General features: G+C 41.1%; 2 protein-coding genes across 6 annotated transcripts in view; one reads left to right on the forward strand and one right to left on the reverse strand.

Annotated features, from left to right (window-relative positions):
* Nucleotides 1-16,015, forward strand: part of ERBB4 (erb-b2 receptor tyrosine kinase 4) — an 837,205-nt gene that overhangs the window by 661,670 nt on the left and 159,520 nt on the right. For all 5 annotated transcript variants that reach the window (XR_014556491.1, XM_083704220.1, XM_083704222.1 and 2 more), the window contains exons 17-18: nucleotides 10,063-10,195; nucleotides 15,485-15,607. Coding sequence is in view for 4 of the 5 variants with exons in the window: in XM_083704220.1 (XP_083560346.1) it covers nucleotides 10,063-10,195; nucleotides 15,485-15,607 (256 nt within the window). In the remaining variant the exon portion in view is untranslated. The remainder of the gene's footprint in view (nucleotides 1-10,062; nucleotides 10,196-15,484; nucleotides 15,608-16,015) is intronic.
* LOC310831628 (uncharacterized protein) overlaps nucleotides 1-16,015 on the reverse strand; it is a 466,313-nt gene that overhangs the window by 415,522 nt on the left and 34,776 nt on the right. The window lies entirely within an intron of this gene.

Below are 16,015 nucleotides of genomic sequence, written 5' to 3' on the forward strand. Positions count from 1 at the left end.
AAGATGGCAAACATTGCGCAGGAACCGCAGGCGACTGCAGCTGTTCCCTCACCCTCCATCTTGAGAACGTGTCGTTGGGGGTGACTACAGTGGTCCTCCATCATAAAAAGCATGAAGACAGGACAAATAACTCCCCCCCAAAAAAACCTAAGTCTCCCCCAACAAACGTTTGAGACTAGCTCCCCTAAATCTAAAAGAAGACTAAAAGAGACTAGCCCTGCAAGCTCTGATAAGCTCCTCCCACAGCTAATCACCTACCTCAACAGAAACCCTGCCCCCTCTGACCTTTGCACAGGGAGAGCAGCTAATCAGCCACAAGAAACACACACACAAGAAAACCCTTTTTGCTCCTTCTTCAGCTGCTGCACTGCAAGCCTGGTACTTTCTTAACAATTCTGGTCCTGTTCTAAAGCATTCCAGATCCCCAGCATCCTTCTTACATAGCGGAATAAATTGCTTATTTTTCCAACTTTCATTGAAGTTTAATTGAATTTACTGCCCAAATTCTCAAAATTATCATACATGTTTTTTTAAAGAGTGTATCCGCTGAATATCCTCTGGTTGTGCTAATGTTCTCCAAATTCTAAGCACATATTTTATATTCACCATCAGCATTTGACATGAAAAGATTTTGCTGCGGCAATGAACATTTGACAGTAGCTGTGAGATGACATGTGGTTGCATCCAGAATTTGACCATATGCAGCAGCAATTTTCAGTATTTGATAACTGATATTCAGGGTCAAATTTGATGCAGTATGGGAGATCTCTGATTGGATTTCTGAAGACAGAATGAACAAATCTCCCTTTCCCCCCATGTAAGAATAGCTCAAGAACCTTAACAACAGGAAACAACTCAACTTCCTTTGTGCGAAAATGTGTTTATGAAAAAAAAGACTGTAACAGAACTGAAATTTAGGGTTTCCTTATTCCATATTTCACTAAAGCCCATTTCCTTTAAATTACCAATATCAATAGAATTCAGAGGGTCAAATAACAATGCTGTGCAGTAGCTTAATGAAAAGAAGCGCAATATGGTGTGACAATAACGGTACAAGAAAAACCAAGGATTCAATCCATCTTTAAAAGTAACAGTATTTTGATGGTTAATGCATACTGTGCAAGTCATTGGAATTCTGTAGATGTGCATAATGTGCAAGCCTTGCATTAATGTACACCAGACTCTTGACTTTATTTTGCCTCTTTTCCCATAATCAAGAGGGATTTGATAATCATGCTATAACTTGTGTGGGGCATTTACACAGACAGAATACGGCTCTTGTAATATAATAGTGATAACTCCCAAAGTAGCATCAAGGCAGGCCAAGGAATAAATACTGTATACTTTTTTTTTGTTTTGTTCTGCAGCTACCTTGAATTCTCCTTGATATTTATCAGCCTATGAGAAGTTTGTTCCCTCATACACTTCAGAAAGTTAAGGTCTGCATATTTAGAAGCAGCTTTGAGTGCAAGTATAAATACAGATCCGATTCGGGGGCAGTTTACTAGAATACTAATGTCACAAGTATTACAAAACCAGATTATGGTTTATGGAGACCCTGGGCAGTTAATTTAGAGCCAGTGTGGTGTAGTGGTTAGGAGCGGTAGTCTTGCAATCTGGGGAATCCAGTTCGCGTCTCCGCTCCTCCACATGCAGCTGCTGGGTGACCTTGGGCCAGTCACACTTCTCTGATGTCTCTCAGCCTCACTCACCTCACAGAGTGTTTGTTGTGGGGGAGGAAGGGAAAGGAGATGGTAAGCCGCTTTGAGACTCCTTGCGGAAGTGATAAAGCAGGATATTAAATCCAAACTCTTCTTAGGATCGGCTGAGTGGCATCTTGCCCCAGGCATTGGAATGGCATTCAGTATTCAACCTGTGTGGTCTGAGCCTGGGCAAAGGCTGACATCACACATTACATATGGGGAAAGTGGTATGGATGCACATTTGCCACCATGGAGACAAGTGCAGCATCTCTGTGTTCAAACCACTTCAACTGCATTTAAAATGCTGAATCTTCATCCTAAGTACATCTTGCTACTGCCAGGTACATTAATCTCTGGCATGTGAAACATACTGTGTTTGCCATCTTTTCTTCCTATGTACTTTCAGATTTATTCCGATTCAAACGTTTGACCTCTGCCATGCTCTGAATCTTTGGTGGTGAGAGCCCACAAAATAACATGCCCGCTTGCCTACCATATCGTCCTTTGTTAATCTGGCCTTGCTGTGGCATGAATGTGAAAACATGTTGGCGTTTGCAGCATTTACTGAACATGCCCTTGAATTTAGATATGACTGAATGTATTTTCAATGCCTGGATCTATGATTAATTTTCTTGAACATTTTACGCATTCATTGAAAGAAACACCAGTATTTTCTTTTCCTGAAATACAGGCAGAGAGCCTCCTGCCTGGTCCCCCAATCATCCTGCAGTGTTGGGCTGTGCCAGCATGCCTCATCAGCCACCACTAAAAAATACTTTGAAACACAATATGCTGTTTGGCAATGCACAATGTAGCCTCAACCATGACAAGTTTTGTATGAAAGCTGTTAGAGGTGGAACAGCTAAGTTTTTGTAGGATGGCATGGCCATTTCTCTTCCATCAATATTGCTGCCCATAGCATGTTCTTGATTTAGTGCCCCAATTAAATACCAGTGGAAGAAACTATCAGGTTAATTATACACAGCTATTTATGCCACCTGCTAAATGCTGACCACATCTGAACTACTGCCAAGAACCTAGAATGGATGTCACCAGAGCAAACTGACCTCTTGGTGCATAATATGTTTCTGCTCAGTGTGATACGTGCTTACATTTGTAAAAAGCACATTTTCCATTTAATGCACAAAAATAAACATGGAGAGAACCACATACAACTTGGTAAAGTGAAGCGTGCCTAGTACAGCCGAACCCAAATTTGCAGGGTTTAACAGAGAAGCTTCATGGAGGGAAAGACTCTCTAAAGAAGAGATAAGGGCGCAAGTTGCAAATCAGCCCTTTTGGCTTGACAGGCACTAGACTGTTTCCATCCAAGAAGAAGAAAATATTCATTTTTGTGTGGAGGGGATAGAAAATTGAAAATATGCAGCAAGTGTATAAAGAGAGCTCTTCTTTTGCTTAGGTTGAACCTGTTTCACCTGAGAGTCCAATCTAGTGGATTTAGATGTTTTCCCGTCACAGTTAAATCAATCTATATTAGACAGGACCTGACTTGGCATATTTTAAAAACAGCATTAATTCTTTTAGTGAAATCAGACACACACTGAAGAAGAGTGCTTGTGAAAGTTCTTCTTATGTTAACTTTTCCTGATTATTTGTGCTACAGTTTCCTCGACCCACAGAATGTCCACTGAATGTTCGCGTCCTTCCCACTTTTTGGAAATTACCGTATTTTTTTGCTCTATAAGACTCACTTTTTCCCTCCTAAAAGGTAAGGGGAAATGTGTGTGCATCTTATGGAGTGAATGCAGGCTGCACAGCTATCACAGAAGCCAGAACAGCAAGAGGGATTGCTGCTTTCACTGCGCAGCGATCCCTCTTGTTGTTCTGGCTTCTGAGATTCAAAATTTTTTTTTTTCTTGTTTTCCTCCTCCAAAAACTTGTGGTCTGGTGCATCTTATAGAGCGAAAAATACGGTAAGTTTTCTTTATTAATGCTAAGTCATAGGTACAGGCGAACAAAAAGAAAGCATAGGTTTCCAAACACAGGAGCAGTTCAGAGGTTGCATTTTCTCACTAAACAGGCAGATAATATTTTTTTTCAAGCAGCAAGTGGGGAAGAGAGTTTTGTATATCTGAATTGGACACATAAGAAATGGCATCCTACCAAATGGCATAGAGATGTTCAGTTCTTCCTTACCCTTAGAAATGTGTGATATTTGAGTTATTTTCTCTACAGTAACTAGAGTCCACATATTCTTGTACTGCAACAAGAGCTGTAGTGTCTTCCATTTCCGGGCCAAAAAAGTTATCGCTGCAGCCAGTACCCCTGTAAGAAGGCGACAACGGTTCTGCTGGTGCATTTGCACTGCACCAACCTCACTGCCACTTTTCCTCTCCACCCACCTTCTGGTAAGCACAAAGGATGAGACTGAGCAGAGGACAGGTGAGCAGCAGCACCACCCCCCCCCCAGTTACTGCCCAGAAGATTCTGGTGACCTTTTAATTTGCTTGGGGGAAGTTCCACCGTCAATAAATCCACAAAAGAGGAAGATTGAATAAACAGTTATGTAAAGCAAACTCTTAGAGGTGCTCAGATTTATTAAAGCACAAAACATATTCAAATGCAATGAGGGGAATCTTCAATAACATTATTGCATGAGGCTTCAAAAAAGGGTTGTATCTAGAGCAATATTGAGTAATGCATCCCGTCAGCACAAAGATTTCTGCTTGCATGGTGGGATCTCCCCCTGCACTCCCCAAATCTGTTCTAGGGGTTCCCCCAACCCTCTGGAGCAGATTTGGGGAGGTTGAAGGGTGTGCATAGGGCGAGTACAGGGATGAAAGTCCCATTGTGCAGAAATCTTAGTGCTGATGGGACATGTTAGTTGGATACTACCCATATATACCTCCCAGCAGCAGCAGCAGCAGCAGCAGCAGCAGCAAGAAAACAAAACAAAACAAAAACAAAGCAGCAATGCTTCTGGTTTTTGTGACATTCAGACATTCAGAAGTATTCAAAATGTCTTAGACTGGCTAACAACTATAACACTGAGACTAAGAAAGCACAAAGGTTACCTTAATTTGTTATGGGGAGACACGGGAAGATGCGGTTGTCTTTGTGCTTTCTTAGTCTGTATATTTTTATATTTAGTGATGGGTAAGGCATTTTAAAGTCGTCTAATTGTGGGTGCAGTATTACCGGAGGGCAGGGGGAGGGAGGGACTGAGAAGGAACCTTGTTAAGGCACATAGAACTCTCTGCATACACCTCATTACATGGTCCAACTCAATGCCTCTCTGTGTCATTAGCTGACTGATGTAAAAGATGCTCAAGTTCAAACAGGGACTGATAAAATCTGTGTGAATCAGATACCTAGGCAGTATACAACATAATTAAACTTCCTTTGCAGAAGGAGTTTTATGAAAATGTCACTTAGGTATGTTCACAGGAACCTATGTAGAAATACGAATAAAGATTACAAATTTATTTTCATAAATTCTGTAGCAACAAGGGCTTCAATGCTCAGCCTACTCACATATTATATTACCTATTTTAATAAAGAAGATAGGATAACAGGTGTTCTCTCCCCCTGGCTTTCCTTCACAGGGCAGAATTCTGTGCCTCTTCCTGTTCTCTACTCTACACCTTAAAACACTTAGTAATAATATATATAAGTAATTAAGCTCCAAATCCTGATTCTGACAGTACCATAGGGACAGTAGATGTTTTTGATGTTTTGAAATGGCTACAGAGTTGATACATGCTCCCCTGTTGAGCCACCTCATGTACCTTTGCAATATTAACTTTGAACTTTCATCTTGATTTGGTGTGTGTGCCTGTACAGGACTGAATAGCAGATGTTACAGAGGAAAGGAAAATATTGCATACCGTTTAAATAAACGTACATTCTTGATCTCTTCTAGATAAGTGCCAGCTCACTGTTTATCACTCCTAGTTAAGGAGTCAAAACATTTATTTAAAGTCGTCCATTCATGACTTCCTTAATGCCAGCAAGTAAGAAATATTATGTTGTATTATTAAATATTATTGTACCCCATTATTCCTCCAAAGAGCTTGGCGCACCTGCTTTCTTTTTCCCAAGCGATTCCCTGTCCTGGCTTCATATTGGGACACATCTGCCTAGCTCTAGCAATAGACTTCCAACCAGGGCTGACCCATCCTTTAGCCAAGGTGAGGTGTTTGCATCAGTTGGCAGATGTTGAGGAGCAACGTATCAGTGACCCCCTTTCAGAACTCCTCCAGAATCCATTTGCCCATAAAGCTACTCACCACTGTAACACTGGCTGGCTAGTTGCTTCTGTGGTGGTGGATGCAGTTGCCCCCAGCAGTCAACTCACTGCTATTCCCAACCTAGGGGTCTAGGAGTGCTGCCATCATGTTGCAGCTGCAGGAAGTGGAGGCACTGTCCCTAAAGGGCTGGGTCTGAGGAACAGTCCTTCCTCTGAATGAGGTCTAGTGGGTGAGCTGGTCCTGGAATGCACCTGTTTAAACAGTTTAAACAGTTAAAAAGTACATGTGAGGCAAGGACTCTCTAGGGCTGCCTTGTCCACCATGCCAAGGAAGGACCCTATAATCCTCGCAGGAAGACATGGGCAAGGTGGTCACAGAGGGCCTTAGGAGTGTCTGTGGTTGGCAGCAGCAGAGGAAGTCAGTCTATGGGAAGATACCACAAGCCCCACAATGGGCTTTGTGATAAATTTGCAACATGGGCTTCCTTATCTCCCCAAAAGGCCTTGCCTGTTCTGGAAAGCTGGTTGGTTGACTTTTGTCCTTCACCTTCCTTGGGTGCCTTTATTTAAGCTCCTTCTGTTTCTAGTATCGTAATATGGCAGAAATAGGGATTCATTAAACCCAAGTGATAGCTGTCCTTTAGCCACTGTTTCCTGTCACGGGTTCTAGTATCATTTTTTCCTGTTCACTCTGGAGTCCAGATATATAACTGGGACCTCAAAATGTTGTCTTGACCACTAGCTCCCACTGCCCCAGTAGATCAGTATCCCGGATTTATTATGTCTTTTGTTCCTACTTTCTGGTGCCTCACCCAGTTGGCTCCTCCTGCCTGTGCAGGAGTGAGGTGGGAACAACAGGAGCTTGGGAATTATTAGTCCTTGGAATAAGAGCCTGTTACAAACTGCAAGGCTTCACTTGCCTCTTGCTCTCTCTGTCTAGAATAGGAGCAGCTGTTGTTTAACATGCTAACCAGGGACTCAGCTATACGGCTGCAAATATAATGTTTAAAGTGTGTTTTAATTTCTCTGGTTGGCCAACCTTGAATATGTTTGTCTCCATCAGATACCCTCAGACCACTCTGTCTGCTCAGTGTAAATAGTAATACTTATGTTGGCCTTAGTACTACTGTATATTTAAAAAACTAAGTGGAAAGTCTTTGTCCTTAACTTGTATAGGCCTGATTTTATTCAGCTTAGCAGCACATTATACCGTGATAATGAGACTATGATAGTTTGTGCTTACAAATGTCATAATGTTAGGTTACTTTTGTGGCCTTTCATGCACAAGGTCAACATGGCTATTTAAAAAATGCACCAGGGAAGGACTGGACTAATTAACTCATCCCACACAGACTTTGCTCAGCATCTTAAGACATTAAACATTATTAGTGACACTGGAAGGAGCATATGTTATGGGTCAGCTGCTGGCCTCTATCACTTGTACAAGTAAAGAAAAGTCACCTTAGAAATACATTTTTCTGCAATCAGTATTAACTTTTTTTTCTAGTGTTTTCAGGTTCATTTCACATGTGCAGATAGGCACATGACCTATTGATTGTAACAAACATCAGATGAATATTATGTCAGGGAAATGCTAGAGCCAGCAACCTATACAGAAGGCTAGGGGCTAATTAAGTAAGTTGGTGCCCAGTGCAAAAGATCTCAGGTGTTGTCAATGCACTTGGGGACAAAGAAGCAGCCACTGCTATTCCTTTGAAAATGAAAAAGGACAGCAGTCATTTGGATCTGTCTTTAGCATTTATCAGAACATATAGACACCAAATTGAGAAGCAGCACGTAATGGGTGGAAGGCATGTTTTTACCTCCTTACATCTAGTTTCACCATTACATACCTTCCAAAATTTATCCGATGAAAATTATTATAATAATTATAATTATTTTATTGTTTATACCCCTCCCATCTGATTGGATTTCCCCAGCCACTCTGGGCGGTTTCCAAGATATATTTAAAAAAACCATAACATAACAAGACATTAAACATTTTTTTTAAAAAAAAAATCCCTATACAGGGCTGCCTTCAGATGTCTTCTAAAAGTTGTATAATAACTTATCTCCTTGGTTTGGGGGTTGCAGAACACCATACCCTCCAACTTTTCTCCAGTGAAAATAGGGACGTCCTAAGAAAAAGCGGGACATTCTGGGATCAAATCAGAAACGGGACGATGTCTGTAAATCTGGAACTCTCTTTGGAAAATAGGGACACTTGGGGGGTCTGCCATTAGGTGGCAAGCAGTCATCTTCCACTAGTTCTAGGATTCTCCTTCTGATGGGTTGTGTCTTTTATCTGCACACACAAAGCTCCTCTGATTTCCCCTTTTCCCTACAGCCCTACACACCACATTACTCCAGTTTCCTCGCACACAGAAATGGATGGACTGTGAAGAAGTGACAAGTCCTTGTGGGGCCTTGCGCATATGCACACACACACACATCCACACAAAAAACACTTTATAGCTAGGCTTATTTAATCAATTTGTTAAATTCAGTGGGTGCAAGTTAAAGATACCTAAATTCGGTTGAAACTAATGGGACCCAACTGTGTTTAATTTTCATTTTCATTTGGAGAAGCATAATGTAAAATAATAATGACAGATGAGTGTGACTCAAAGGGGAAAATGCTAGGTTCAGCTTCTCAGCCATAATTTTTCTGCGTAGATTTGCGGTTTTCCAAAACTAGCCCATTTGCCTACCTGATGTTGGAAAAACAGTGGCCTACCTCATAGGATGGTTGCAAGGACAAATGTTATAAATATTGGAAACCTCTTTGTTTGTATAATGTATTATATAAATATTGCTACTTAAACACAGTTCTCATAATATTACCCAAATGGCATCCATGAGACTCCTACCTTGACATTTTCTCAGAGAGATTTGACAAAATTGTATTGAATAGGTCACAATTCATTTTGAGGAATTGTTGAAATTGCAACTGATCCCTAATTTCTTGACCTTTCATTCATCTTCCTAACAATATAACATGGTTCAGCTAAGATAAGCTATTACTTTAGAGGATCTTGCTTTTGCATAGGAAGCTGGACTAGATGGGTTTATTATCCCTTAAAAATGTCAGTGTATTGTTGCCAGAATCAAATTTAAAACATTTTCCAGACAATTTGAGCAGGACTAATCAATGTCCCCAAATGGAATGAGAATCTGGTGTGAGCACAGTCCACTTTCAACTTCTTATGAGTAGATATGACTTCTAGTAATATGCTCAATGCCCGAGTTACAAAAATAACTGCTCACAGTAGTAGGCTGCATGGAATTGCAAGGCACAGTCTTTACTTCTGTGGGGAAAACCCATTTTTTGTGTGAATTACTACATTTGGCCAGAGCTGGCCCAAGACATTTTGGCACCTAAGGTGAACCACAACATGGCGACCCTCTCCAGGGAAGGAGGGGTGAGTGAATATATCTATCAAGGACAAGGGGGGAAGTGGGAATCAAAGGCTCTCATGGGGAAGAAAAGGACCTGCTCTGAATCATACCAGGTGAATGCAGAGACCAGGAGACTCTAGAGGGTAGCCCCTGACATTTCTTCCCTAGGAGTGTGGAGAGATCTGCAGTGCCTCCTGTTCATTGAGCAGCTGCTGTAGCCGTGAATTAGGGGCAGATCCAGCCTCCAAAGAGCATGCCATAGTGACAGAAGCAGCAGTGGGCAATGCATTCCTTGGAGGCCAGATCTGCTGCCCCTTGCCTCATGGGTGGGCTGGACTGGCCTCTGGCAATACCCTGCCCCATGGTTCTACCTAGGGTAGCAGTTTTTTCGCACAAATATTGTGGAGCATCTCTGATTGGCATTTAATGTCAGAGAGGAGCCCTTGCACTGTTTCTCCATTCAGTGTTTTCATTTGTCATCAAAACATATGGTAATTGTCTGCCTCCTCTCTACAAGAGCCCTCCTTCCCCATCAAACATGCATGATGGCCTGCTTAAAAAACAACAACAACAGAACAGAATGTGATAAAGAAAAAAAACTTTGTCACAAATCATACTGTGTTTTTGTGTGATTTGAAATGTTGCAATACTAACTTCACAAATCCTTACACTTCACAAAATTTAATTTGTAAGCATGCACACAAACCTGCTCCTGTGACTCACAGTTAACTCTTGGCTCCTGATTCACAGAACGCCCCTGATAGCTGCCGGAGTGATTGGAGGACTCTTCATCATCGTCATTCTGGGCTTGACGTTTGCAGTTTATGTGAGGCGCAAGAGCATCAAAAAAAAGAGGGCTTTGCGAAGGTTCTTGGAGACTGAGGTGAAGAGTTTTTCTTTCTTCCTCAAAGAAGCACTAGATACATACAAAGACATTTCTGTCCAGCTTTGTCCAAATTGTTTTTATTCTCCTATAAAGAGTTGTTCATGAAATTCTTCCCATCCAAATATGTCTACTGATAATGGGGTACCATTATGTTGACTATGTAGAATTAGTGTGTGTATGTGTGGGTGTATTCCCTCTACAATTGTCTCAAACAGGTTGCTGAACTTTTAATGAAAACCTCTCTCCAATTGTACTAAACACTTGGGGCCCTCTTCAGATTTGGCCCACAGTTAGTACTGAGTTCCTGAATGCCTTTTCCTAGAAGAGTACGATTCACAGCATTTCCCCCAGTATGAGTTTCTCCCCCACTACCTTAAATTAGTTTGAAATTAAACCATGTATTATCCTTACCCATTTTCCACACAAAAAATTATTTTTGAGGACTGGTATCATTGGGTATGAGGGACACGGGTGGCGCTGTGGGTAAAACCTCAGTGCCGAGGACTTGCTGATCGTATGGTCGGCGGTTTGAATCCCCGTGGCGGGGTGAGCTCCCGTCGTTCGGTCCCAGCTCCTGCCCACCTAGCAGTTCGAAAGCACTCTTAAGTGCAAGTAGATAAATAGGTACCGCTTTATAGTGGGAGGGTAAACGGCGTTTCCGTGTGCTGCGCTGGTGCTGGCTCGCCAGCTGCAGCTTCGTCATGCTGGCCACGTGACCCGGAAGTGTCTTCGGACGGCGCCGGCTCACGGCCTCTAGAGCGAGATGAGCACGCAACCCTAGAGTCGGACACGACTGGCCCGTACGGGCAGGGGTACCTTTACCTTTTATCATTGGGTATCCATGACGATAGGTCTTGAAATGGGTTGCAATCAAGAGTGCTCATCTCAAAATTTCAGGACTGTGAAGCTGAAGACCAAATAAATTTAATTTGGGGGGAAATTGACTCCATATGTTTGTCCACTGCATGAGCGTATGAGAAAATGTTGGCAGCTGCTGCTTGTCTTGTCACTGCATCTCTGTGGTGGAAAAAGTTGCACCTGGTGAATCCATGTTTTATGCGACCCTTAAAAGTGCAGATTGCCAACCCTAGTTGGTGGGAGCTGGAGAAGAGGTTACTGAAGTTACCTGAAAGCTTTTTTGTTTAATGATGGGCTGTGAATAAAAGTTTTCTTCCTAAGGCCCCCTGACATTTAAGGTGTGCAGGCTTAGATGAAGACAAGCTTTAATTTCATAGCAGATCAGTGTAAAGCAAATTCCATGATGAAGTTGTAATTCTATTGTTTTCTCTCACTTAAAATTAATTAATTGATCCACCCTTGATTTGACTGGTTTATAACCATGCCATAAGTAACCAGTTCAGAAGAAACTGGTCTTGCTGTTTTATTTTTAAAGAAATCATATTGTTTGGCTTTTAAGCATTCTAATTTTGAAATGGCTTTAAGGATGCCCTATGTGTTATTTTGAATGAATAGGAGAGAATATCCCTCTATGTTTAATCTTCCTCTATAACCCTAGAAGCACTCAGTTTGGTTATAGTGCCACACTCTCAAACCTTTAACATTTGGCATCTGATTTCTAGAGGCTGCCTGCCAGCTGAGCAAGGTAATTTGGCTCCGCTGCTCTCGCCTTAAGGGCCGTTTTCTTTGTTTGCTTTGCTACACGAAGCAAGTGTTATAGGAAATACTAATGATGCTGTGATCATTTTGCAACATCCTAGATTGTGCTAAGGCTTCAGATTCTCTCCACTGTGCAACTGATTATACAATATATGGAGAATGGATGATCTGATCTATTATAGTTATCTGTGCACACAGAGAGAAATATTTTGAGTCAAATTTTGGTGCCTGAAAAATGGGATTAGTTTGGACACAGTGAAAATTAACTAGATAAAATCATTATCAAACAACTTTTGCCAACCTGGTGCCTTCTAGATATTTTGCACTACAACTAGCTCCAGGTACCCCAGGCAGCACAGCTGTCACAGCTAGCACTGGTGACAGTGGTAGTGAAGGGTGGCACACTGCACTGTCTTGCAGTTAACATTATTAAAATCTTGCTGAATAATACAATAGTACAAGCAGGGCTTTTTTTCAGCCGGAACTCACTGGAACTCAGTTATGGCCCCTCTCAGGTGGGCACCATTGCCATTTTAAGAGAACGAGAGAGGCGTTCATGGTGAGTTTCAGCGCTTACCTTTCTAGAAGAAAGTGCACTGAATACAATTGTGATGAGGGACATAAGAGGCATCTTGAAGCATTTTTTGTTGTTAAAATCAGAGACTTTTAAAAGGTACACTTCTGTAAACAGAGATGTAAAGAAATAAGGGGACAGATTTCCTTTCATCAAAAAAAGGAAAGGAATGGGAAAAAACAAATCAGATAACTTTATGGAGGCTAAAACTGTCAATGACTTCTAGTTATGATGGCTTTACATTGCTTCCAGTAGACTGGAATCCAACAGGACCGAGCCCCCCCCCCCCCCCCCCGGTAAGTGGGCATAATATTGCAGCATCATAACTTCAAAATTTGGAGATGTCATCAGATGTGTAGAACATCTTAAGTATCCAATCTATAAGATGGCTAATAGGGTTTTAAACTTGCATATTTAACTAGTTATTTTAAACATATTTATATGTACTTAATATGATAGCAAATAATAACAAGAATTAATTAGATGAGTATGAGTATATTTGGATACTGTAACTACTATATTTTAAATCAGAATTTGTGCATATAACGTCCTCTTCCTTACACCTATTTTTAGTGTTTGGCATACATCTGGCTGCTTGGAAGTTAATTAAGGGAAGCAGAGTGTAAAAATTATGGTGTCAGGCTTATGTCTATGGCTTTGTTCTTTGCTATTTGTTTTTGTTCTAGATTAATAAAGTAATTCCCAGTTCCCGATAATTTTTGCCTGCGCAGCGTAGTCTATATACAACTAATTAAGTAGTCCGCAATGTTCACAGAGGCATGATAATGGTGCTCAAATGGCAATGCACAGAGCACTTAGCCTTGCAAACAGACACTTTGAAACACTGCAGTGGTTTCAACCCAATTTGAACAAGAGTAGCCCTTAATTATTTTTCCTTATCCTGAAAGAAGACAGGCTATTTGTCAGTGTTTAGAGGCTAGTCTTTTCCCATTTATTTTTACAGAAATATATATTTCCAATCAAAAGCACACTGTATAGTTCTAATCAATTGACGATCTTCTGACTGAATTCCATTCACATGGTTTGTTGGATTACAACTCATAGCACATGGAAGAGCATTTGTGGGGGCATGTGCATTAAATTAGGGTCTCCAGCACTATGTAATTGTGAAAAATAATGCAACCTCCCCCAAAATCCCCTTTCTTTTGAAAAAAGCTTGGAGTGAACATTACTTTTAAAGCAGACTAAAGGGTGGTGGATCAATTAAATATTAAGGTGCTGACTGTTTATAATAACTTTCTGTTTATGTTCTTGGGCAGCTTTGCCAACTTTATGTCCTCCAGATGTTTTGGACTACAGCCAGCCCCAGGTACTGATGAAAGTTGTAGCCCAAAACATCTGGAGGCCCAGGTTGATGGCTGTTGCTATTGGTTTTTTATTCTTTTCTTTGAGTAATTACATGGAATCATAGAGTTGGAAGAGACCACAAGGGCCATCGAGTCCAACCCCCTGCCAAGCAGGAAACACCATCAGAGCACTCCTGACATATGGTGGTCAAGCCTCTGCTTAAAGAGCTCCAAAGAAGGAGACTCCACCACACTCCTTGGCAGCAAATTCCACTGTCGAACAGCTCTTACTGTCAGGAAGTTCTTCCTAATGCTTAGGTGGAATCTTCTTTCTTGTAGTTTGGATTACAATTACAAATATAATTTGAAGCTTCCTTAGGGGCATTTTTTAAGACTGAAAGGTGGGGTATGTGTGGTTTTATAAATAAATAAATATATCCGGAACATAACATTTTGAATAGCACATGATGTCATACTGGCAAATACCGTGTTTCACCTACCTTTTATCTATGGATGACGACAACACTTACCACTTACTGGTACTTGATGGTGATGAAAAGAAAGGAACTAGCTAATTTTCTTAGAGCATTCAGGGCAGAGTACTCAGATAGCTAAATGTTTCCAAGGCCTTAATCTTACCTGTACATTGAAATGCTTATTCATTTGAGCAGTCTTAATAAACACAATCTCTTGTAATCCTTGCAGAGATAAGTCTCAGGATAACACCAAGTTGGAATGGGAACCTACAGTTTATTTGATGGATTGACGTATTTCAAAACAATATTTTATGTAATCTGTCACGATGGATATTTTGATAGAAACACATGCTCAGCCATAACAACAAGTGACACCTGAGATTGCATTTAAGTTTGAGAATGCAGAGTTCTTCCACACCAGTGGGTCTGCTGCAGCCTGAGATGGCCTAAGCCTGGCAGATGGGGGGGAAACAAGCCTTTAAATGGTATTTGAGTTACATCGACTTTTCTGTTGGCTTAGATTGTGTTGGATTGCCAACTCATGTGGCCAAACTGAATGGGTTTAGGATCCAGCCCAAGCCCTCCAACTCCCACAGAACACTTGGGGGGGGGGGCAGGCTCAGCTGGAAATCTGCTGGATCCTAAGTCCACTCATCTTGGTGGTCTGGCTTTAGGACTGAACCCTAATTTATCCAGTTCTTCCTTCCTTCCCTTTCTTTTTTGAAGTGTCAGGTTAATGTAGGATGCATGTACACAATGGAAGATTTGCCATTGAATGTCATGGGGTGTAGATTATGTCTCTCTCATCACTATCAATCCAGCTTGAATTAACCACCTATCAAATCCATTTATTCAGTGGAAAACATAAACACATGCTGCTGTCTCTACTATTTGACATAGTGCATTTATCATTGGTTGGGTCATGCCAAACACAAAACATTGATGATTCAGTGCCCATCATGAGAAGGCAGAACGCAAAAGCATTTTGTGATTCCACAAAATTCTCCAGTATAGCATTATTTTTAACTGTTGATTTTATTTATAGTTTCATTTTTAAAAAAATAAATAAAACAAAACACAACTTGTATTTAACTTTTATTAACATTGTTAATGAATATTTTATAGTCTTTGAAACCACTTAAAGGTTTTATTAACAATTAAGAGGGAAACCTATTATGTTAAATAATTAAAAACTACAATGGAAACTTGATTTTAAGGAACAAATCATTGAAATTAGCATAGGGACTTGTCATTTTTCACTGTTTCCCACTTTTGTATCCAGCATTCACTAAACACCAATTTTATTTTGCAGCTGGTGGAACCCTTGACCCCTAGTGGCACAGCCCCCAACCAGGCACAGCTCCGCATTCTGAAAGAAACAGAGCTGAAACGTGTCAAAGTCCTTGGATCTGGGGCCTTTGGAACTGTGTATAAGGTAGGTGCCTTTGATGGTCTTAGTTCATCTACTATGTGTCTCTGGTGAAACCTCCAGCCTATCAGGGCAACAGGATAGTAGTGTGTTCAAGGGGTTCCTGAAATATGAAGATAAAATGCCTTTTGATTATACATGCAACTTAGAACTCAGTGCCCAGATCCTGTGTTCAACTGCTGTGTTCATTTCTCAGAATTGGGCTGCTCAGTATTCTGCAAGCTATTTCAGTTAGAAAATGTAAATTGGACTCAAAGGATCATTTACCTCAAAGTACTAAGATCAACTTAGGCATGTGGCAAATAACACGGTTCAGTTGATTTCTTTTTGAAAAATGCTTTGTAAGTAGCTTTGAGCTACTCTCTACTCTCTACTCTACGCTCTGAGCCCGGCCTTGGCTGGGGAGGGTGGGGT

The sequence above is a fragment of the Podarcis gaigeae genome (assembly GCF_964106915.1).
Source record: "Podarcis gaigeae genome assembly, chromosome: 1".
In the NCBI taxonomy this organism is placed as follows: domain Eukaryota; kingdom Metazoa; phylum Chordata; class Lepidosauria; order Squamata; family Lacertidae; genus Podarcis; species Podarcis gaigeae.